Genomic DNA, 24,151 nt, shown 5'->3' with positions numbered 1-24,151 from the left:
GCTGCCTGTGCTGCCCCTCGCCTGCAGAAACCGTGCATCGTGAGGGATCCGAATTCCTCCTGGACTGCTGGTCCTGCTGGTCCTGGAGGGCATGGAGGCAGATGGCTGAAGCTGCTCTGGGATGTGCCAGCTGGCTGCTGGCCACTGAAGGTAGCCAAGGTAGCTCCCAGAAGTGACCATCAGGAGAGCTGCAGGGTGCCTCATACGAGCCTGAAGGGACTTGGGCTGTGCCAATGTGCACTGGTGGCCTCTTTGGCCAAGGGCAGCCCTTCCCAAGGATTCTGCTTGGCTGGACCTTGGCTGGAGCCACCTATGTGTGGCTGAACATCCAGGTGAACTGGAAGCAACCTCCATGTGGTTGGCCTGAAACTCAGCACACCAGTGGAGCTGCTGCCAGAGGTCAAAGCCAGTGAGACCAGTGGAGCTGAGCCCATGCCCTGAGGACAACTTGGACTGAGCCTGGACCAGCAGACCTGTCTCCAGTCCTGACCTGCCCGTAGTGGGTTAGGACCTGATGCATCAGCACAAGCTTGTCCTGCACCACCTGTAGCTTTCAGTTAGCCTCCTCCAAAAATTCTTGTTGCATCTTGACAACCTTCATGAAATTTGGAGCACCTCGGGGGCTCGGTGAAGAACCTGCCTGTGGGGAATGCAGGTCTTGCACTGCACCTAGTCACAGGCTGGTGTTACTGGTACAGTGTCTGGGTGAACAATTGGCTTAAAGAGTCTGATGAGTGGAACTGCCTTCCAGGCGTGACTCCTCAAGATCACAAACCCAGAAGCACTTTTGGATGGTTGCTGTCAAAAATAGACACAAAGAGCTGATCCTCTGGCAGAGCAGTTGCCACTTGGCTCAGGGCGCGAGGTGTCCCAGGGGAGCAGACCCCTTGAGAGTAGGCTACGGAAGCCCAGTCTTGGCTCAACCCACATAACAAAGATGTGCCTCCTAAATGGAGCAGGGATGTCAGTGAGCATGGCCTGAGAGCTGCCTGGTGTGGGCAGGAGAGCCCAGCCCAGGCTAAAGAGCAGATGTAAGACATCTAGTTCCTTGTCCTTGGCTGCGACATCCCCCTCGGTGAGCCAGGGCAGGCGTGGTCCTGGGCCCTGACTTGGCGGTCCTCAGCCCAGTGGAGGTCCCCGAGCTCTGAAACCCAGGTGGAGGTTAATCCCTGCTGCCAGGTCTGCTTGGGGCCACCACCACAATCCTTCCCCACTATCGGGTGGGAGCCTTGGAGAGGGAGCTGGGGTGCCTGGGGCTCCTCCTGCACAGAACCCTGTGCTGATGCTGCTCCAATTTGTCTGGCTGAGCTGATCTTCTCCAAAGACCAGGAGATCAGGAGGAAGGGCTGTGGGGACCCTCAGCTTTGCTTACCCCAGCGAGGGCTGTGCCTTCTGTTCACAGCTGGCTGGGGAGCCCCAGAGGGAGGGGTGGTGGACTCAGAGACCACTCTGTACTTGGCTGTGCTATGTGTGGCCCAGGAAGAGACCTGGGAGGAAGCGTTGAGTGCTGCCCTTCAAAGCAGATGGGGACCTGGAGAGGCTCTTGCATTCCTTTTGTAAGAAAGCACACTGCAAGGGGGGCAACTGGGGGATGAGAAAGCTCAGCCCAATTAGCCCTTGGAGTCTCCACAGATGTAGAGACGTTGGGCTGTAAATCCACAGGGATGGGATCTTTGCATGTGTCCTTTCCTGCCTGGGAGGGAGGCCTGAAGGTGAGGGGCTGTGCCTCTCCTGAGTGCCAGCTGCGTGTTGGGTGGGGGTGTAGGTCCTCCGGCATGCTTTGGGCACGGGGATGCCTTTGCTCTGTGGGCATCTCCCTGGGTTCCTCTCCTGTGCTGCAGGCAGAACAGGCTCCTGGCCCTGCTCCTTCAGGGAGCTGGAAACCAGCACCCCTCTGTCAGGGCTCCGGGCAGGAGGTGTGAGTGCTGCAGCTTGTGCCCAAAGCTGGAGACCTGAATGCTCAGGGACCCCTGAGCCATGTTGAGGAGGACGACGACCCACAGTGTGTGAAAAGCACCTGCTCCCCGGGCACTGCCAGACTCTGGATCCACAGGCAGAGAAGGGATGTGGCTCCCAATTTCCTAGCTGAAGTGGCAGAGAGTATGGTCCTGCATGGAGCTGGGGATCCCACCCAGGGTTGTCTCTGCCACCAAGTGAGGCCCCAAAGGCACACAAGGGCTCAGAGCAGCTGCCGTGGGGTGCACCCACCCTGCAGGGATGGGTGCAGAGCCAAACCCCAACAACTGCAGGGACTGGCTTCCTATGCTGGGGCAAACCCCCTCAGCCCTGTTTATCATCCCCAAGGTGAGGATGTGCTGCCTCCCTGGGGATGTCCCCCCAGTGCAAAGCTCCATCCCTGGGATGGACTGTGGGACAAGGCTGCAGCTCTGGGGTGATGTCCTGGGAGGTAAGCAGTGGGCAGGAGTGGGACATGGGACTCTACCGTGGGAAGAGATGAGCATGAGGCACCTGCCCCCAAAGAGGCGCTGAAGCTGGTGCTCCTTGCACCCTGTGCTGCCCCATGAGGTGACCAGGGGGCCTCCACAGAGCGGGCCTCCACACAGCTCCCCAGTAATGGCTGAGAGCTTCATTTGGCCATGGGGAGCCCCACTGGGCTGTTTGCCGTGGCCTTGGGCTAGAGGGACTTGTGCATCCCCAGTTTGGCAAGGATAGGGTCGGAAGGATGAAGGCAGGCATGAGGCACAGGGAGGTGCCGGTGACACTTCACCCCGCGGCAGGAGCAGCCCCAGCGCTCGCCGTGTGCCCGCTGGTATCCCCGAGGGCTCGGCGCTAGTATGTCCAGCCCAGCGCAAGGGCCGCTCCTCCCTTGGGGTACAGCTGGTGGTACGTCCCATCCCGGGTGACCTGCCAGCCTGCCTGGCGTGAGGACGGCCCTCGGTGGCCGAGGCGGTGACCACAAGCAGCGCCCCCCCGCTCGCCACCCGCGCTGTGCGGCCAGCGCAGCCCAGGCACCAGCGCTGTCTTGCAGCACCATCTAGTGCTGCGGGATGGGGAAGCCCAGGACTCCCCACGAGAGCCACAGCAGCACCGTGGGGACAGGCCCTGGCTGTCCCGTGTCCCTGGGTCCTGCTGCCAAGGCCGACCTGCCAGGGAAGCGAGCCAGGCTGTTGGGGATGGGGATGAACAGACGGCACAGCGTGGCTGCTGGCCTGGGGCAGCCGGAACTACCTCCCCCGTGCTCCTGCTCTGTGCCAGGGAATTTCCTGCAAGGATTCTGGGAAACATCAAGGGGTGCAGACGTTCCCAGTTCCTGAGCCAAATGTATCTGGCTTCAGCTGCTGGTTTTGCTACCTCCTCCCATGGAAATTGGGCCTCTGCCCTCTCCTTGGAATACTTTTTCTTTTCCACCAGCCAGGTGACCCCAGCTCTGTCAGTCCTTTGCCCTCTGGGTGTTCACATCACTCTTGTGGTTTCTTCCTGCGTTCCCAGCTGTTTCTTGGTGCCCATTTTCCATAGCTGGTGTGAGCAGGACCCCTTCCCAAAATTTTTGACTGTCCCCCTTTTTCACACTTGAGGCAATGTCAGACCTCTCCAGCCTGACTTTGGGGACACCAGGACCATTACACTGTCCTCTCTTTCCCTTGCTCTGTGTCCCCAGCTTGTCCCTTCTCAGCTCGTCATCCCTCCTGGGTGTCTGCCACACTCCTTGCCCCGCCTGGCACTGGGGTGCTGGGAGAGCAGGTAGGATTTTGGTATGGGGAGGATGGTGCAGGCAGGACTTTGGCAGAGAGCTGGATGCCATAAGAACTGAGTGCTCTTCCAGGGGGGCCGTGGCGATGGCTGGTCCCACTCCCAGAGCACTGCTGTGCATGTGGGTGTCAGATATGCAGTCGGGTGAGGCAGCTGCTGATCCTCAACAGGGATCACACCCAGGTCCTGTGGCACTGAGGAGCTGGTGGACAGAGGCTCCCTAGGGCAGGAGGAATTGGGCAGCTTGGACTGAAAAAGGGCCCTTTGAGTCCTCAGCCGCCCTCCTCTCCTTGGGGGCAGCCCCAAAATCCCCCTGTCTGGGCAGTTCATTGCCTGGCTGGTGCTCTGCCTGCACAGTCATGGTAACCGAGGAGTGGGATCTGTGCCCCACAAAAGAGGCGGAGGGACTCAAACCTTCTCAGCCCTCCTGTGCTGCTGGGGGACAGTGGAGCCGGGTGAGGTGGAGTGAGGCAGTGCTGACCCCTCAGGCTGCCCGTGGCCACCACGCTGTGTCCGCTGCCAAGCTCTGCCTGCGCCGCCGGCGTTCACAGGAAGGTAAGAGTAGCAAAGCAGACACCGAACGTAACGTGGCCCTGGGCTGTTTGTGCGCCTTTTGTTCGGCAGCACCTTTCATGAATCAGCTAATTAACCACGTTAGGACGGCTCTGCTTCCCCGCCTGAGCTTTATTGGGCAGGGCAGATCTGGAGCACGTGCCAGCGGGAGCCCCAGTCGGCTTTGCCAGGCAGTCAGGCAGCTGAGGGCTCCCGCAGCAGCCGAGGTAGGTGACACTCTGAAGGGGTGCTGGCCATGGGCAGAGGGTGTGAGAGCCCTGTTCCAGTCACCCTCATTGCAGGCAAGAGCCCCATGCACTCGGGGGCAGGGTCCTGCCTTGCAGCCATGCCTGTGTTTCAGGGAACCTTATGGTGTGATGGACCCAAAATCGTGCAGAGAGCTCCCCTGAAGCCAAAAGAGTTTTGTGCATCACCCTCCTCTCTCGCTTTTACTCAGCAGCTGTGCTACAGCCCAGCTTGGAGGGCTCCCGGGTGAAGACGTGGTTAGAGGGCGGTGAAGATGCAGCTTTATTTCCAATCTCTCTGTGCCAGCACCTGGGCTGTGCACAGCTCCCTCCACTTCCCAGTGTGTCTCTGTGGCCTCTAACTGGGTGCCCAGGCTCTGCAGTGCCGCCCTGCCCTCTCTGCCAGGTTTCCACAGGCTGCCAGTGGGCCTCACAGCCCTCCCGACGTGGGGCTGTCCGGCTGGCAGGGAGCAGCCTCTGAGCACATTCCCTGCCCCGGGGCTCTCGCAGGAACAAATGCCCTGTGCGTGCCGGCGGCTGGAAGGCTCTGGTGCCTGCCATGGGAGCTGCTGAGGCCAGAACACCCCGGCTGTGAACAATGAGCCGGGGAAAGCCGCGGCTGCCGGCTGGGATTCAGCGGCTGCTGCCGAATCCGGCCGGTTCCTCTCACAAACGCTGCTTGTTCGGGCAGATGCCGATGGCTCCAGCAAGCGCCGGGAGGCAGCAGCTCCAGGTGAGCCAGGGTTTTTGTGAGTGGCTGGGCTTTGGGCAAGGCCCTGTGTAGTGAGAGGTTCCTCGTGGCCCAGCCAGGTCCTACCCTCAAAAATTGCCCCTCTCCTACAATACAGCCCTCCCCTTGTGCAGAGCCCTGCATGTGGAACAGGTTAGAGGAAGTTTCCCTGCCAAGGCTATGAAATTCCGGGTGGGAACTCTTTTGGTAAATAAAAGGGGGAATTGCTGTGTTGGTCCCCAAAACCACTTCTCACTCTCAACCTTTGCACAGAGGGTGAGATGGGGCTGCCCTTGTGTCACAGCCAGAACCACCCCAGGAACACGGATGGGTGGTGGCAGTGGTGACACCTGCACTCCTGACCTTCTGGTCTGCTCTTGTACTTTCCAGCCCCACTTTTCCCTTTGCTGGCACATTTGCTGCCCCAGAGCCACATTGGCTGTGTCTCCTGCTCCTTCTCCCAGGGCTCCCAAATCCTGTCAGCCCCACATGGAGGGGACCTGCAGCTGCCTGGGCCAAGCACAGGTTCCTGTTCTGAGCACAGCAGGGCCCTTTGCCTGGGTTTTGGGTGGCATCTGGTCAGACCCCACTGTCCCCCCCGCCCTACCGGGGCCTTTCTGCCGGCTGGCTCCGGGCCCCTGGCCTCCCCTGGTCCTGCCGTTTGCTCCACCGATTCTGCCAGGGAGGCTGATCCCGGCACTGGGGGACACTGGGAGAGGCTGGTCCAGGAGCAGGAGCGGGTGAGCTGCTCCCAGCTATTTCCCACGAAGCCGCTGGAGGGCGGCAGTGACCCGCCGCAGAGGGGCCCCCCAGCTCCAACTGGGCAAACTGGGGCAGTTCGGGCAGGGCGGGCGCGGGCGGGACGGGAAGGGGCTCCGGAGGTCCCCCCAGGCCGTCTCAGGGTCCGCGTCCCTCCAGGGCCCTATCCCAGGTCTGCTTACCCCGTGTCGGTGGTCTCTTAAAGCCCCGCGGAGCCCCCAGAGGCCCCGCAGGGAGGACGACCCGCAGGCGCCGGGGAGGTCGAGCGGGTGTGGGAGTTCCAAGCTTGTTTCATAGAATAGTTTGGGTGGGAAGGGACCTTTAAAGATCACTTAGCCCAACCCCCCTGCCACGAGCTGGGACATCTCTAACCAGTGAGGTGCTCATGGGGCAACCTGTTCTAGTGTTTCATCACCCTCATTGTAAAAAATGTCTGCCTTTTATCTAGTATAAATTGACCCTCCTTTAAAGCCATTACCCCTTGTATTGCTACAGGCCCTGCTAAAAAGTCTGTCCCCATCTTTCTTATGGGCCCCCTTCAAGTAGTGGAAGGCTGCAAAAAGGTCTGTCTGGAGCCTTCTCCAGACTGAACAATCCCAGCTCTCAGTCTGTCTTCACAGGAGAGCTGTTCCTCCCCTCTGATCATTTTTGTGGCCTCCTCTGTACCCCCCTCCAACAGGGGCAGAATCATCTCTCTTGACCAGCTGGTCATGCTGCTTTGGATGCAGCCCAGGATACAACAGGCCCTTAGAAGAACAGGCACCCAGGGTAGACTCAGTCCCACTGGGAACATCTGTCCCTTTGTTCTGGGTCCTGGTTGTAGCTGAGCCTGGCAGAGGAGGTGCCTGCTCCCTGTCTCTGCTGGAATCTCCCATGTGGGTCTACAGAACATCTGCCCTAGAACACAAAGAGGCACCTGCTCTCAAGACCCTCAATCTTTTTAATTTTTCCTGTTTGGATACCTTTTGTCCCTCCTCTGACTGAGGTACCACCCTCACTGGGTGTCATTCATGCTGGGTGCAGTTGCAGTTGATGTCTTTGTTTGAAGGCTGGCCCAGGATGGTTCATGCTGCTGCCAAGACTCTGCCCTGTGAGTGCCACAGGCTGAGATCCATCAGTGAGGCTCATGAGAAAGCTGCTACAGTGGCTAGTGAGAATTAGTGGTCCAGCTTCAATCCCCCTAAAAAATATTTATACTGTATCTCTCCCAACTACACCCAGGGGCTGAACCCAGGGTCTGAAATGATGCCTTTTATGTCCCTGTGACTCCCGAGAAACTCAAGCCCAGGCACAGGACAGGCTGACCAAGGCGTTGAGGGATCATAGAGCTGTCTGGATGTTTAGGAGCAGAAGCTGGAGATGCCCCTTCCCACAATGTCCATGTGCTAGAGCTGGTTACAAATGACAGAGGAAAGCAGGGCTGGAAGAATCTGTCACAGCAAAACTGCTGCTGTGTCATTAAAGCCTCACACACGTGGGGATTGTTGGTGTCATCAACTGCAGCCCCAGTGGAGCTCCAGGGAGCTCAGCCCAGCATGGGACTGCCGGTGGTGACCTCAGGGGAACACAGGTTTTCCAGAGGGCTTTGAGTGTCCCCAGGCACTTCAAACAGCAGAACAGTGTGTGGTGCTGCTTGAAAACTGGTGACAAAGGGACAAAATGCCACAAGGGATTAACAGACAGAGGGGAGGCCAAGGAGAAGCCTTGGTCAGAGCAGTCAGGACACCTTTCCAACGTGGCCAGCTGGAGGAAGAGAAATTTAACCAGGATATGGGGGCTATGGAAGAGGCAGGGCTGTGGAAAGCCCTGTGCTGCTGGCTTGAGTGATGGGAGCTTGTGCCCACTGAGAAGCATTTTTGTAACAGAAAGGAAAACACACAGAACTAACATTTCTTCCCTTCTTTGGACGGTAGGAATGTTTTAATTGAGAAATTTGTTTTAATTACATTAGGTGATATCACAGTCTATTTTACAAGTTCAAGGTAAGAGGATGTGTGGACCAGTTACACAGAAATCCAGCAAAAGGATAAAAACCTACAACATGAGAAAAATGAAAAGGTTAACTTAATCCCAAAAGAAAAGCATTGAGAGTTTGGTGTGAGTGGAAATGGGAGATTATACCAGGGTCCAGAAAAGTAGAAAGGATGAGACTAACATAATTTACAGTATTGGTTCTGCATGACCAATCGTTTGCCCGTGTTCAGAGACAGCCTCTCTTCCCCAGGGCATCTCTGAGCAGATGGCCCCGTCTCTGAGGGTTTGGTCTGGTCTTGTCAGAGGAGAAAGCAAAATAACTGATGGGCAAAGGTCACAACCCACGTTGAGCTGGTCCCCAGGGTCACCGCCTACGGGAGTGTCTTCCACTGGATAGTCGGGGGGTTCTGCACCAAGAACTGCATGGAGGAAAACTAAAACAGCTCCAAAAAGCCCCATCTCAAACGTAGAAAAGTCTCACTCTGGAAGTGCTTACGAGAAGATCGTCATCATAGAATTTGGTTTCTATAATAACATTACCACTGTGGGAGGAAAGGAGGAGAAAGGAGAGGCGTTAGAAGGACAAACAGACAGTGGACAACAACTGCTCCTCTCCACATTCCCACAAGCCTGGGCTCACACCTTACCCACCCCACAACAGTGCAGCGAGCACTGTGTCCTGGGTCAGTCAGGACTGAAGGATCTCCCAAGCACATTCCTATGCGGAATGTTCCCTCCATCCATCCCCCCCTTATCATCCCCTCTCTGGGCACAGTACTGCTCAGGCTGCAGAGTGCTCAGACAGCAAACTTCTGCTCACTCCTATTGCTAAAAATAAACTAGCAGCCCCAGCACCTTCAAGGCCCCTCTCTCCTGCAGGAATTGTGAAAACCAATGGGAATTCTTTTTTTATTCCCCATCTCTGTCCTCTAGTGCTGAGCAAGCTACATCACCCAATTTAACATGTCATTTCCCTCAAGAAGTACTTAAATACAAACATGCAAGCATATTTTATACAAACTGCAGTGGAAATGTGGATTTGGGTGTGACAGAAGCTCTGAGGATTTAACTTGCTGACTTTGGAGATTTTGGTAGACAAAAGAAAGAACTTTTGAGACCGTTACAACACCTGGACACCTGAGCAGTGTGATCTGACCATGTCTAAATAACGTGGCTCTTGAACACCAAAGCAGCAGCTCCACCTCCACTGTGGCTCTTGGTGTAACACTGGGAAAGCTGCACCTGCTGAGTGTAAGGATTTTGCTGTGGTATGGATTGTGCTGGAACTCAAATGTCAGGGAATGTTCTCGATCTGATACTCAGTCATCCTGGGAACTCTTGGTGCAGTGCCTTGATTAGCACCAAGTATCACATCTCCATTGTCTCCTGCCATGGGAACACTGAGAGAAACATGAGGTCTTTGGGAATACAAGAAAGTGAGGGGATCTCCAAGTCCTGGCAGCTGAAAAGGGCTGATTTCTTAGGGCCACAAATCTCCCTTTGGATTTCTTTGGGCTGGGGGTTCTAGTGAAAAGCCTCAAAAATTACTTTAGGACATCTCCATTGAACAGAAGAGAGATCTCGGCTGCCCACTACAAGTGGACATACTTCAGGGAAAGAATGGGACATGGGAAAATCCTCAAGGTCACTTGAGAACTGGACTCTCTTGATTCCCAGTCCTGAGGATGTCTTGATTTCCTGAGATGATCAAAACCAACTTGTCAGGTGTGCTTGTTTCTTTACTCTGACTCCCAAATCTGGCTTCTCCTGTACCGACTGACAGCCACCAGCTCTGGGAGCTGAGGTGTGCAGCACCTCTGAGGTTCTGAGCAGGCTGTGCCAGGAGCACTGTTGGAACACTGATGCTCCCCTGAGTCCACCCTCTCTTGGAACGTGCTGGGAGTGGAAATCAGTGATGGTAGTTCCCATCCCGGTGTCTTCTCTATGCAACTGGCTTTCCTCCAGACAGGGAGCCAGAGGGAAAATGCTGGAGAGGGAGGTCTTCCAGAGGACACAGTGACCTTGCAGTGAGCCTGCTGCTCCCGGTCTGCCTCTTGTTGGCAGCGGGATTCCCAAACCCTTCTGTCTGTGCTGGCAGTGTGCTCCCTGTGTGCCTGCCAGCACCCATCTAGCACTGCAGAGAGGGTGGTTACCCTTCCCAGGGGCCTCCCTCCAGGAGCCTTTTCCATCATCCCAACCAGGCTGGAGCCCTGCTGCTTATACTCAGGGCAATGCCCAGCATGTGTTCCTGTGACACATCTGAGGGATCACTGACCTGCTCAGGAGTCCTTGTGTGAAGAGCAGCCAGGAGGAGACCTTCCTGAGGAAGGTGTGTGAATCTTACTACAGGTGCCTCTAAAATGACTGTTTCCTACCTGTTAAGAGAGTTTTAGCCCCAGATACAACTCTGTGTGACTAAATGCATGGTGTATAAGCCAATTTAGAGACACAAAGCTCAGCAGAATGGTACAATGATGAAACAAATACTAGAGGAGCTACTACAGGTGATATATTGCACAAATAAAACCATCTTGGACAAGAGTCAGTGATCAATAGCTGACTTGAAAATGGCCCAGACATCTGCTGGGTTATTTTTAAACCTGGATGTAAGGGGTATTAAGCCGGAAAACATTTTTAAATCCTTTCATGGTTCCCCTTTCAAAAAAATTAAGCAACTCTAAAAAGGATCAGTTCCACTTTCTCCAAACCTTTACTACTATATTAATGCAAATTGGACCTATGGGAAGGAAGGTAATGAGGTTAGCTTAGCCTCTTTTATCTCTCAACAACTAACAGTTGTGAGGTGATTCAGAGTTGGTAGCAGTTCCCTCTCCTCGTTCCCACGGTGGCCCCCAAGGAAATGCCACACACTGCTTTTGCTTTGCCTGCTCTCAGATTCTGCAAGGCCAAGGCACTCACGTTAAAACATTAGCTGGCATCATCTGTGATTCAGGTGCTGCCTCTATCAAGGACTGCCAAGTGTTTGTGGAGTTAGGAATCACAAAACCGAATTCAAAGAACCATTCTGCAAAGTAAAAAGAAGATCCAGAGGCATTTGAGAGACGATAAAATCCACAAATGGTCCTTTTGCTTTTCATCCAACAGGCTGGGGAACTCCCTAAACTGTCCTGCTGTGTTGCCAACATTTTACATTTAAATTACTTTGTACAGTTTAAGCTGCACTGAACCCTGCCCTCCTCTTAGAGCAGATACTCCCTTTCTATAATAGCTGATGGTACTGATTAGGTTACACCACTTCCTTAGCATTCAGTGGAAATTTCATCACACCTAACTGGGAACAGGGAAACCACACTCCTCCCCTTGCAGACATCCCTCAGATCCAGTTGAGATTAAGTGTGCAACTGGTTGCCCAGAAGACACAGGGATCGATGTTTTATCTGCCCCTCCTCCAGCCCAGATTAAGAGTCAGCAGGGTCAGACATGGAGTCAGAGGCAAAAAAAGGTGGTGGCACTGCCATAGCCCAGGTAAACCAGAGGCTCCAGCCTGGCAGTGGCCAGCACTCTGAGGAAGAGGCAGGAATTCCAGTAATAGGGGACTCTGAAATAACCTGTTTCCTTGCCTCAGGCAGCTTGTGGTGGATTTATGCCCTGAGGCATGATTACCCAGCTTTTTTGCTTACATAACAAAGTGTTAACACACTTATGAAAAGCAATCCCTAATACTGTGGCCCATTAGTCCTGACAAGATGAGTGCTTCAGTATACTCTGAAAAATTAAAATCACCCTGTCCAACCCATTTTAGTTTCTCTAATCCCCACCACACTGGGTCAGTCCCTGTGCTGCAGCACACAGAGCACATCCATACCTTCTAGACACTGCCCTTTGAAATAAACTTTCTGTTCCAGTCGGAATTTTTCCATTTGTTCCGCTGAGGAAAAGTTTAACTCCCGAGACACTGCTTTGCATTTCAGGATTTTTTTAGGAACTCGAGCTGTAAAACAGATAAAGAAGCATTATTTGGACACAATAAAACAAGCCCGGCTGCTGCAGATACTATTATTCTGTACTTTGAAATAATGATTAGTGCTAGTACAAGATCATAGCAGCAGGAGAAATGCAAACACAAAGAACTTTGTTTTTACATTTGCAAGAGTGAAATCCAAGATGCAAACAGGTTAACACCTTGCCCAGAGCCAGGAATTTTAAACTTGGGACAGAACCAGGGATACAACACTGATCTCTCAGTCTCCTGGTTCAGTTGTTTGTTACTAAACCCCATAATTTTTCAAGTTGAAATATGAGATGCAACTTAAATTTTTACCTTAGGAAGTGTGCTGAAGATCACAGACAGCCAAAGGGCTGCTTAGCACACCAAACCTGTGAGCCCTTCCCACTTCTCCTTCCCTTTCACACTGTGCATCCCCAGAGAACCACAAATGGGTGTTTCTCAGCCCAGCAGCACTTCCTGAGCCACCTCAGAGCTCTGGGAAGTTGTCCTGCAGAAGTACACAAAATGCCTGTTCCTGACACACTGAGACCTCCTCAGGCTGTAAAGCTGGGACCACACCAGAGAGTTTAAGAGAGCAATTTGGCAATCCAGGTTTCTGGGCCCTTGCAGTGGGTGAGACACCAAGTGGCAAACTGTACATTGTAGATATTTCACAAAATTATTTTCTTGTAGAAGTGGAGGAGTAAGAGAAGGGACAGTTTGGGAGCACTGATTAATATGCTGAAAGGTCCTAATCAGGAGAATATGGTGGAGAGTCAATATAGTAAAAACCTCCCAAGCCTGTCGTGTTTCACTGGTGTGATTGTGCATAATCCTTCCTGCATGTTAGAGAATGTTTCATGTAAATTTATTAGAAATAAAGAGGGGAGGGAATACAGCTGGCATGTGCTTTATGAGCCAAACTGTTCCTAAATGGAAAGCATATCAAAACATCCATGAACAGAGAGCAGGTTGGTGTTTAATAAAAAGAAGAGTCTACCAAACCCCAGGTAAATCCATCTAACATAGAGCAGTTTAATGGAGTAGGACCTTGATATGAAACCAATCTCAGGAGCTAGAGGGTTAGGGAATGTAAGGCAGCATCCTATCCCATGAAGAAGCACACAGCCCACAGTTGGTTAGAAAAAAAAAAAGACAAAAGAAGAAATTAAAAGTGTAAGGGAAGAGTGTTAAATGTAAAAGCTCTCTAATTATTTTTAGGGTTCTTTTTTTTCAGCATAGAAATCTGCATGGCACCATCCTTTACTCACAAGTACAGACTACAGTCTGTTATGATAAATGTCCTTCTGCAGCTAAGTGTAAAATGGCTCATTAAAACTATTCTGCAATTTAGTAATTACATTTCTTTCATCCCCAAGACAGATTGCTGAGTGTGTCTGCTTTAATATTGTAAAACTACAAAATAAAGGATTACTTTGAATACAAGGAGCACTGTGTAGTCTTTAAATAACTTATTTAAGAGATTTTAATTCATATTTATACCATCAAGCAGAAAATTTTAATTGAAATTATTTACTTAAAACTCATTTTACTTTTATTTTTCCTTTTTTCTATTAAAAAGACAGGAAGGAAAGAAGTTTGATTCTTATCAGTTAGGTCCATTTTAAGACGTTCTGGAATGCAGGTAAGCATAGACTTAATCCTAAATTTACTACTGCTTTTTGTTAACTTGAGCATATTCTACACCTGCACATTTATTTAAGCACTTACATAGCTAACATACATTTAGTCAGATGCTTTATGCTGATTAGATTAGAAATGATACATTTCTTATTTATCAAGCAAGTCATTTTGGGTCCAACTGTACTTAGTTAGAAACTGCAATTCAATTAAAATATCCATATAATTATGTTTTCATACAGTTTAATGAAGCTACCTTAACTACTGAGACATAAGAAAGCAAGCTGTCTTAGCCAAACTGATTTTACATTTCAGACTACAACTTTGCTTAAACCATGAAAGGACTATTTGTATTTCACGAATGAAAGCTGGCTGTGGTGACTGGGAACAACACGGGATTCTGTAAGTGCTACACCTCAGCAGCTTACTCCAAGATCTGCTTGCATATTGGAAGAAACTAAACTTCACAGATTTGCATCTCCCAAATTGCCTCCCAGTTTTGAATGCCCTGTCACTAAATTGAGTTGACGGGAAAAGCTCCTGCTGTCAGAAGCTGGTTTAGATGATTAATTCCAGTTTCAGGTGCTCAGGCAGTGATTTTCACTACTTAAGGCAGCTTAATGTTAAGGCTTCGGCAGCAATCCAATACCACATTAATATTGTTTTTATTTCATCTAAGTGGTAATAGTAAGTTAAGGCAGTAATACAGTATCATGATTTGAAACTTAAGAGTTCATTTTATAAAGAAATCTGTACTTAAATCAAATAGAAGTCATGCTTAAAAAGCAAATAGAAGTTCTGTTTAAAGGAAATACATTTTATTCACTCTGCTATATATTTGGTTCTTTGTTTGCTATGTCTAGACTGTGATTTGCCCTGAATAGCCACAAAACATGCACACACACAAAAGTACTATATAATGACTTTAAGACACACATGGCCTTCATTTTAAAACAATTATTCTGACTGCCCTCATTGGTTCTGTTGCAGGACTGTACCAGAACTGCATTTCCTCACACCTTCTTTTAACTCACAGTCAGATTATCCCCCTTTGCTGGATGCCTCTCGCCTTTCTCAGCCAATTTATTGAACATAATCTATCCACCTCAGCTTTCTTTTCTTGCTAAGCCATACAAGAATGGCTTCTTTCCTCTGTTCTCCAAAGGAAGACTATCCTCCCATCCATAATCTTTTCAGTGGCTTCTCCTAATAGCTCTCCTCTGCATCTGGTACAGTTTGCAGTCATCCATCTTCTAGATGGATGAGTGAACTGCACACTAGATAAGGTCTAAACAATTCCTTGTACAATGGGCATTAATCTCAGGCCAGAGTATGTTTTAATTAATTCCCCAGGCTCCTCTGATGGAGATGAGGGTTCCTTTTTAATATGTGAGGAAAATCTGAGACACAGTGAGGTGATATGACTGGCCCAAAGATGACATCTGTCCTTCAGGGTAGGGGTATGTTTGTACCTCAGGTGACCCAGAAATGCAGCACCACCCAGCCCCAAGATGCACAATAAAGTCACACAGTACCTTCATGCTCCACTCCAGGTACAGACAGATCTTCTGTTCCTTGCCAGAGGATCTTCCCTGTTTCTGCATCCCGAAGGTTCATCCAATTTCTGATTGGGAAGCAAATAAGGAAAACAAGCCATCTACACCCCTAAATGCTGCGTGCAGTATTCTTTGCTAAGCTCTGAAATAGGCTACTCCAGCTGAGTTTCAATCTTGTTTTCCGATTCTCAGGAGGCCAAGGAAAAGGGATGCTTTTTCCTAGAAAACGAATGAACAAACCAACCCCTGAGCAGAATGAATTCAACAAGAGTTGTATAGCCACAGATTTAGTTTTCACTTCAGACTGAAGCTTGTTAATCTCATTTATCATTTTTCGTTCCTTCTAGAGGATAAAGGCAGTGCCACTGAGCTGCAGAGAAGCAAGAGCATTGCTAACAATAACAGATAATTCTACACAAACAATTGTTGTTCTCCAGCATTTGAAAAATGCTAGAAAAAGGAGTGCTTCCTATAAAATGTTATAAAAAGAGTAACATCCAATCGAGCTCATTTTCTTAGCCTACAAAATATTAATATCACAGGTTGTTCTATTGCTGTTGACCCTGTAACTGCCACTCATGGGAATTCTTCAGCTGCTAAGAGCTAAGCAGAGAGAGATCTTCTCTTTTCACTCTCAGCAATGAGGCTGTGCCAGCTTTCAAAAATCCCAAATCAGTGAGTTAGTCATTAAAGTTACAGGCAAGTAGGAAATACTTGTATTTCCAAAGGGGCAATTAACAACGATCTTAAGCACACTTTTGAAAAGTCTTTCCCATAGGATAATTCAGACATCAACACCTCAGAACAAGGAGCCTGCACACCTGCCTGATGCCATCCTGAATGGGGACAGACCCATCCTTAAGCCTCCTGCCCTCCTGCTCTGTAGCTCACCAGGGAGGCTCCGGGGATTCACCAGTGTAAACACCAGAGACTGACCAGAGCAGGATCTCTGAGACGAGCCCACACAAACCAGCGCCTTTCCAGGAGTTCCCCTGGGCTGGTTTTCAGCAGCACACCCCTTGTACTCAGTACTTCCTGGACCAACTGCTCAAGGGACTGACTGAGGAGGCAGAGAAGCAGCAGAGGGACAATATGGACCTTGACGTGGGTATAAATAGGAGCTGTCAGAAATTTGCATGTTGAACTCATCCTCTAACACACACAGTTTCCAGGCAGACTCACACAAACTCGTCACATTGATCACATTTTTCCAGAGCTCCTGGGAAGAAACAGATGCTTTAGCAAATTTTGCATTACAGGGCAACATTTGTTTTAAAATTACGTGTGTGGAGGAAGGAAGGGAAAATGGTCGCTTCACACAGATGTGAGGATTCTTTCCCTTCCTGAGGCCTGGTCAGACTTTCCACGTCCCACTGAAAGGACAGGAGGGAATGTGTGCACAGGGTCTGTTTACACACAACTTAGCAACAACTTGGAGCACGGGAAGAGGGAGCGTGGGGCAGCCTGCTCATGTCCTTCTAGGCCTGTTCTAAAACACATAACACTTTTTCTGGGATTAAGGCAAAAATGAAAGGGGGAGAAGACAAATAGCATCATCCTCCATATCCTGGCAGAAAGCTGGAAAGTGGAGCTCTCTCCCCAGCTAGCAACCCAAGGGAGATGGGGGCTGGCACGCAAGTCAGAGAGAGAAAATGAGTAGCAGAATGGCAAGAAGAACCTGCAGCAGGGCCGGGCACTTCACGTGATGCTATCTGGAAAACCCCAAGTCCTCAGCCAACACAACCTGCAGGATGGAACTGCCCCAACCGTAATTTAAAATGTCCAAAAAAATCCACCATTTTTCCATACATCTTCCCATGGACAAACATACAAACTAGCCAGGGTGAAGCTATTTGCATAGAAAGCAGTGTGCCATCTATCAAATGCCATGTACGAGGAGAAAATAACAAATGAGACAATGTGAGCATCTCACTGACAAACTCATTTATCTTCACGACACTCTGTGATGCAAACACTCTTCACTATTAGCTGTACAGTAATTTAGCAAATTGGGCACTTGAGTATCAAAAACCTGCTACCTCCAAAAATAATGATCCTCACAAGTATTTACTTGAATTTGTTCACTATCAATACCAGTGGGAGTTATGAGCTCACAGGTTTGGGCACTGGCCGTGTAGTGCCGAACTGGGCAGCAGACAAGTTCCTCTGAGCTGGAGATGAAGCACTAACCAGAACAGCAAACCCAGCTCTGCATAGGAACTGATCCAGCCTCCCAATTGCTGTATCAATACTCTAACTAATGGACTATTCCTTTTTCCTTGACATGAATTGCCTTGCCTTCCTGTCCCTCTTCCCTTACCAATTTTTGGAGCACACTGAAATCACATTTACCATTTTCAAAAGTATTATATTAGGAGTGCCCTTGAGAGAGAAGTAGCCTGACAGCTTAATTATTATCCTTACTAGAAATCCACAGTTATAAAGTGTTAGTGACCTACTATTTCTGGAGAGAGAAAACACTACTGTAGACTGCTGACCTCTGTCACTTCTCCCTATCAGGATTTGACTCTCAATCCAGACCAAGAAAGGTGATACAACTTACGTTGCCATACTGAACAATGCTAGACATGTTAACATTTGGGGTGTTAGACTTCTATAAAGTGCTATCTGGCTTTATTTTGTATTGATGTTCCACTGTAAAAAGTAAATCCATGCAGGACACCCTGCCCCATGCTTTGTATTCTGTCAAATTAAAGATGAAGAGTAAATAAAAAGCTCAAGGCTATACCCTCCTGATGAGAGCCTGCCTTATGCATGCAGCAATGCATGTCACAGTTCCTAGAAAATATCTTGTATTTAAACAATCTGAATAGGGCCAACCTGTGTAAATTCCACATCAAATGAATACAGGTTTGGTGTCAGCCAAAGGCTTTCCGGCCTTGTCAGGTGCATGTGATGGTTCAGGACGTGCTTTTCCAACTTCTGCAAATGAAAAAAATGAAATCAACCTGCTAATCAGAGTGTATGCACAAAACTGAAACATGTGGACCCAGGCATATTTTAAGGGATTAGAATACTCAAGCCAGTTAACAGGTTTTTTCCCAATAACTGAGCTTTATTAAAAGGGAAGAATAAATCATTAGATGTTAAAAGCACACACACACACAATCTTCTTCTATTGGAAAAAACCACTTCATGCACAAGAGGTTAATTCTTTTTTTAAAAAAAATCTATGTTTAAAAAGACACAGGTATCTGAAAAAAATCCTAAGTCAAAACTGAGATAATTTATAAAACTTAACTGTAATGGGATTAAAAAGAGGCAGAACCCATCATAAGTGATTTCTTGACAAGGGAATACCTGACAAAGCAGCAGCTGTACTTCTTACCTAGTTAGCAGCTTATCACACTATTTCTGTCATCTTGGATAGAAAGGCTGCTACTAGGACATACCCCCGAGTGAGGAAAATGGAGATCTTGAACCAAACCCACACACACTATTATCTTCTAATGTGTTTAATTGGTTTAAGATTCTTCCACCTCAGCATGAGAGATATTGTTACTAAAAATAAAGAGTGCTCCATTCCTGAGCAGCACCGGAGATCTGCAGGCAGGATGAAGAGGGCATTTTAAGCATTGTTGAAAAGGAGAAAGTAAATTAATATTGGTTTAATACAATTACTCTTTTTGAAGAGGCTCATGTCAAGCCACCTGGCAGGCATAGCTAAGAAGAGCAAGTAGAAAGCCAGGCAGTTACAGCTTTGTTAGTATATGTGGGGGGAAAAGGAAGGACAATAGAGTACTTCTAATTCAGTTTATCACTCTCAGTCACAAGAACACTCTTATAAATTTTCATTCACCTGGATTTTGGTGGTTTTGGTGGTTATTTTGGAAACAATGTCTGATTTAAGACTCAATAGATCAAATGCTCTTCAATCCTGAAGGCAAGAAAGGATTAGGCAGAACAGCAGAAGGAAGGGTGTTCTGTTGATCTATTTATATTCCACCACCTATTGGGTCAGCAAAGTCTTACATAAAAGCTTTGTAGTAGCTGGAATTCGACTTGCTTTATATACATGACATGAATTAGCTTCCTCACAGACCTACTTTGCTTAGCCTGATGAAGGGAAATGGTTTGTGCATTTCTAAGTCCAAATTTTGCTGTCTTGAATACCTCTGATGTCAGAACAGAAATTCTTTCTTTTTTGTATCTGTCACAGAGATCACTTTGTTCAAACAAATCGAAATGTACATCCTTATCTTTCAGTGCTTTAGCATTGCAAAAGATTCCCTTGTATTACCACACTTGTAATTAAGAGTAACCTTGAAGGAAGAAAGAGTACAAACAAAAGTAATCACTGAAGTAGTATAAAGTTAAAAGAAGTTTTGCCTCAATACCCTTGACTGTTACTGATATGGTGTAATGTTTAGCACTTCTTGAATATCTCGGGCTGCAGCAAACAGTAGGTGTCATTTCTTCTGTTAAAATGATCCATTTTTCATTTTATTCCTTGCTGTCTACACCATTCTAAAACCTTAGGAACTGCTGCACTCTTATAATTCATAATAAAAGTAAGCCTAATGTTCATAACCCCTCCCAGAAAGAAGGTGTTTCATGATCTTTGCCAGCTTTTTTTTTTTCCCACATGAAATGCAACATTAAGAGACTTGTCCTATGGGACAAATGACAGAAAGAAAGTGGAGCTGAAAGCCCTGACCAATTCAGACTTACATCTCTGCTGAAGACCCAAAAAAGCCTCTGACCTGGACTGATCAACTTTCACTCCTGATTTTACACTGTTGGTCATGTAAAGCAGACACAACCGGGCAGTCATGACACGGGTGAGCAGGTAAGTAAAGAGCAACCTTCAGGGGTCATATTTATATCAGACATATTTTCCCAAAGGAATATTTGCATCTCAGTTGTTTAAATACAGTCTGAGGAGTAAGGACCAATATAAATTACCCAAAATAACTACCAAACTACAGGATTACTAAGTAGACCACCCAAATGGCCTTATATGCTTCTCCTCCACTCATGCCATTCATCCTCTAATCTTTCCAATCTCTAATCTCACTTTTTATTACAACTCCCAAATCCCTCTTCCACAGAACTCCTAATTGTGTGCTTAAATTTAAGCATATGCACAGACATTTTGCTCGATCAGGCTCTTGAATTCACTCTGTTCACACTCAAGAGAAATGCTGCTGTTTGGTGTTTAATAAACCACAAGCACACATGCTGGCAGTGTGTTAAGAGAAAAGGAAACTGTCCTCCCAGCCTAAGGACGAAATTCAGTGCAAAATCCTATCTATTGAATGAGCATCCATTCATTCTGTGTAGTAACAGGAATACCAAAGCAAACACTCCAACTGGAAGCTATTCCTCAAACATTACTGGAGCCTTTGGGTATAGCACTGTCAACTTTCCCTGCTTTCAGACAGCAGCACACTCTCTTGAGTTCCAGATTAGACAGAAAACATGCTATGACAGCTCTTACAAAAGCAGGGCTTTTTAAAAACTCCCCTATTATAAACCAACTTTCCTGGAGTGACGCACAAGATATGGGTTACTGTGCTTCTCCAAATGATGGGAGGTGCTGGGGACTGCAAAGGTGCTCTATTAAATCCTCAAATGGAAGGAAGCCAATTATCCCTTCAAAGCACTCCTGACACTCCTGTACTTGCTGTAAAAGAGCCTGCTTTTAAAGTCTCCTGCACAGAACAAATTGCTGTGCAACAGAAGCCAGGGAGATCCACAGATTAATGCAAATCACATGACAAAATGCAGCAAAAATCCTCAGCAACCAACAAAGTCATTTCACAGCAAATTATGTAATCAGAAGGATATATTTAACAGCTACAGCATCACAGCAAAAAGATCAACACAATATCATACACTTGTATACTTCGAACTTCCCTTTATACTTTCTGCCTTACACCTTTGTGTGCAGATGTGTTTACACAGATCTGGTATCACCACAACACATTTTCAGCTAACATCCATCAGACAGTGCTGGATAAGGCTGCTCTCGGCCCATATTTGGAAAGACAGTCAACAAGTTACTGCATATCATGTCAATCTTACCTTAACTGTAATAGAAAATGATACTATTCACTATTTTAATCAAAATGAACAGTTAACACACTATTCTATAGCATCCTGGTGACATCAGGTAACAAAATAAGGCACAGAGTTTGCTTTAAGTTAGTTTACATTTAATTTTCACTGTTGTCAGTTAACTGTCTGTAAATATTCAGAGCAAAATATCTCAAAATCTTACATATTTAAACCAGAATTGGTGACAGCTATAGTAGTCTTAATAAAAGTAGGTACTTTGTAAAACTCAGTAAAGATGGAGAGCTCCTAGAATCTGGAAGAAGTGTCTGGCATGGGCAGGCTGGGTGGGAGAATGTGTTTTGCAATACTGCAAACTAAGCCAGGCTTCCATTTCACCAACTTCTCCTCTCTTCTCCTCTCTTCCTCAAACGAAAGGAGCAAGAAACAAATGGATGTACAGTTTGAAGGAAGGAGTTACAGACCTAATGTCCGTAACTGTAGATGAAGCTAAGGGTCATCAGGAGGGGAAAAGGTAAAAAAAGAATAAATTACAGTAGTTTGCAAACAGTTGAACAAGGGATGTAGACATTATTGCTTCAAGGTTTATATCTCTGTCCAGATGAGTCTAGTGTTGTAAAAGCTTAACTCTTAGAAATTCCAGCAATTTTTGTCACTGCTGAGTATTAGGAACCAATTTAGGCATTTGCAAGTAACCTTTGATTTCTTCAGACAAAAGCAACATGTGACACTCCTGAACAGCTCCTGCCTGCAGAAGATGAGGAAACTGCCCTGTTACCCTGACATCCAGCAAAGGCCACAAGACAAGGCTTCCAGAGCACATGCAAGGTACTTCTCTGGGAACTAAGCTCAACCCAAAAAGACTAACCACTTCTAAGTTCTAAAAAAAAGCCCCACTTACTTTGGGGTAAGATTTGAGATCCCTAACAACAAAATTTAAAGTAAATCCCAAAATGCACTTGTGGTACAATGAACACAACATTAAAGTGGGAATAAGCTCCAAATCAAATCTACACACAAATCACTGGCTTACGGGATGGGTTCCTGTCAGGGGGAGCAAACTGATCCGTGCCAGATCTGTGGAAGTGCTTTGTTTGCTACCATTAGAAATGTGCTTTGTTTCCTCTAGAAATAGATGTTAAAATGGTTTCTAGAACCATTTTGTGCCAAATAGTACCAAATAAAAGCAAGCTGAAGCAATGTAGTGGTTTTATGCTGCTTTCTGCTGCCTGTGTTTTTTAGGCTTTTCTTTGGCTTCTCTGAATAGCCTTGACAGAATTCCTTTATACCAATGCCTTAGCAGGAAAAACAACATAAGATTGCATCTGGAGATTGGTTTACAACCTAGGTAGTAAAACAATCAATAACTTAGAAAAACTCATCATTGCTTGCAGGACCATCTCAGATTGCACAGAGAAAATTATATTCTCTTTTCCAAAGCAATAACAGCCAACTCCTCCCTGTCTTCCCAGCATTTTTAAATGGATCTCAAAAATTAGCATGTTAGAAAAGCCTGAGCTCATGCTAAGAGCCCTTTGAATATTACCATAATTAATGTCATCAGTAATACTCTGAGTTTGCAGTAACAGCAGGTGAATCAATGGGAATGATGTATTCATCCAGGAGAAGAATGTGACCTTTAAAATCCATAGGGCTTTATCAGGACGCAATTTTAAAGTGGGTTGCCTGTAGCTCAATGGAAAGAAGAAAACTAAATGTAACTAAGGAGAAAGCTAATAGACACAGCACATATACAAGGGAAACTGAAAATACAATTGAAACATAATCCAGTGGAACCTCCTTATAGAAGATGCCTCATCTGTATCAAAAGGTGAGACAGGTTACAGGACAGCTTGAGGAGCCACATCCAGAATGCTTAAAATTAAGTTAAATTCTTTAAACCCCAAACCAATTTGGAATAAGTTTGTCCACTTTTTAATTTTAGCACATCAATTTTCCTCTCTGCAAGTGAATGCTGAAAGTGATTCAGCGATTGAAACAATTTTGTCTTAACTACTTCAGAACATTCAGTCATTTAATCACAGATGAACTATTATGGTAAAATTTCAAGGTTCTCAGCAAAAAGTGAACGAGAGGGATTTTCATGGAAACAATCTAGGGGGTCTGGTGAATAACTTCATTTTCATAGATAAGGTTGCAACCAGAAACCCTCAGAGGAATTTACCTCCCTGTAAATTGTTATGGCCCATTGTTCTTTAACAGAGTTGAAATGCAGGATGTCACAACAGTCATGTCACAAAATTAGTTTTAATGGAATTAGGTATCTTAAACCTTGATATGCCCCTTTATTTTATACAATTATTCAGTTGTTTTAAAATATGCATTATATTGGCTTGCTTATAAAAGAAAGCTTGGCTTGATCTCATGTCATTTTTGCAACACTGGAGGATTGGATTTTTTTTTACATGTCTAAAAGGATCCTCACACTTCCCCATACTGACAGGGCACAGACCTGAGCAGAGGAACAAAGACTGCTTTGATCAAATTTTTAAATGGGATAAACATGGCTGCTTAGCTGGCATTTTCATATAGTTTCACTTGAATGACCTGTAGCCTTGTGTGAAAAGTGGAGAAAAAGCAAACCTAAAAGGCTCTAAAGAGGCAGTTTTATCAGCACTGCTTGGGGCCAGTCAATGCCTTTGTTCCTCGAAGGCCTCTGCAATAATTTCTCTATTGAGCAAAGTGATGTTTATTGAGAATGGCAAAGCTGAGCATCAGCAGGTCCCCCCGCTGTTCCGTTTATCCATCCTCTGAACTCCAAGCAATATTTCGGGCTGAAAGTGTCCCCCTGGTAAAATAAGCAACTGACAACACAAAAAGCCTCAATGACTTCCAACTGCCACTGCTTATCTTGTGACTATGTGCTTTTTTCCCCATTAATGTTTAATTTCTTTTTTCTCTCCTTCACTTCACGTCTCTCCTCACAGAGCTCTCTAGCACACCAGCTTACCGAGCTCCAAAGACCACTTCTGAT

The 24,151-nt window shown here is 47.2% G+C and overlaps 1 protein-coding gene across 1 annotated transcript in view; it reads right to left on the bottom strand.

Moving 5' to 3' along the window:
* Positions 1 to 7,886: 7,886 nt before the first annotated feature.
* Positions 7,887 to 24,151, bottom strand: part of PDE6D (phosphodiesterase 6D) — a 33,986-nt gene continuing 17,721 nt past the window's right edge. Inside the window, exons 2-5 of the mRNA XM_032697349.1 lie at positions 15,097 to 15,185; positions 11,798 to 11,923; positions 10,891 to 10,996; positions 7,887 to 8,513 (exon numbers count right to left, since the gene is read on the bottom strand). Coding sequence (XP_032553240.1) covers positions 8,432 to 8,513; positions 10,891 to 10,996; positions 11,798 to 11,923; positions 15,097 to 15,185 — 403 coding nt within the window. The 3' untranslated portion in view covers positions 7,887 to 8,431. The remainder of the gene's footprint in view (positions 8,514 to 10,890; positions 10,997 to 11,797; positions 11,924 to 15,096; positions 15,186 to 24,151) is intronic.

This window comes from Chiroxiphia lanceolata, chromosome 10 (genome assembly GCF_009829145.1).
Source record: "Chiroxiphia lanceolata isolate bChiLan1 chromosome 10, bChiLan1.pri, whole genome shotgun sequence".
Taxonomy (NCBI): Eukaryota; Metazoa; Chordata; class Aves; order Passeriformes; family Pipridae; genus Chiroxiphia; species Chiroxiphia lanceolata.
The sequence above is the reverse complement of the archived record's forward strand: the minus strand, read 5'-3'. Positions and strand labels throughout refer to the sequence as shown.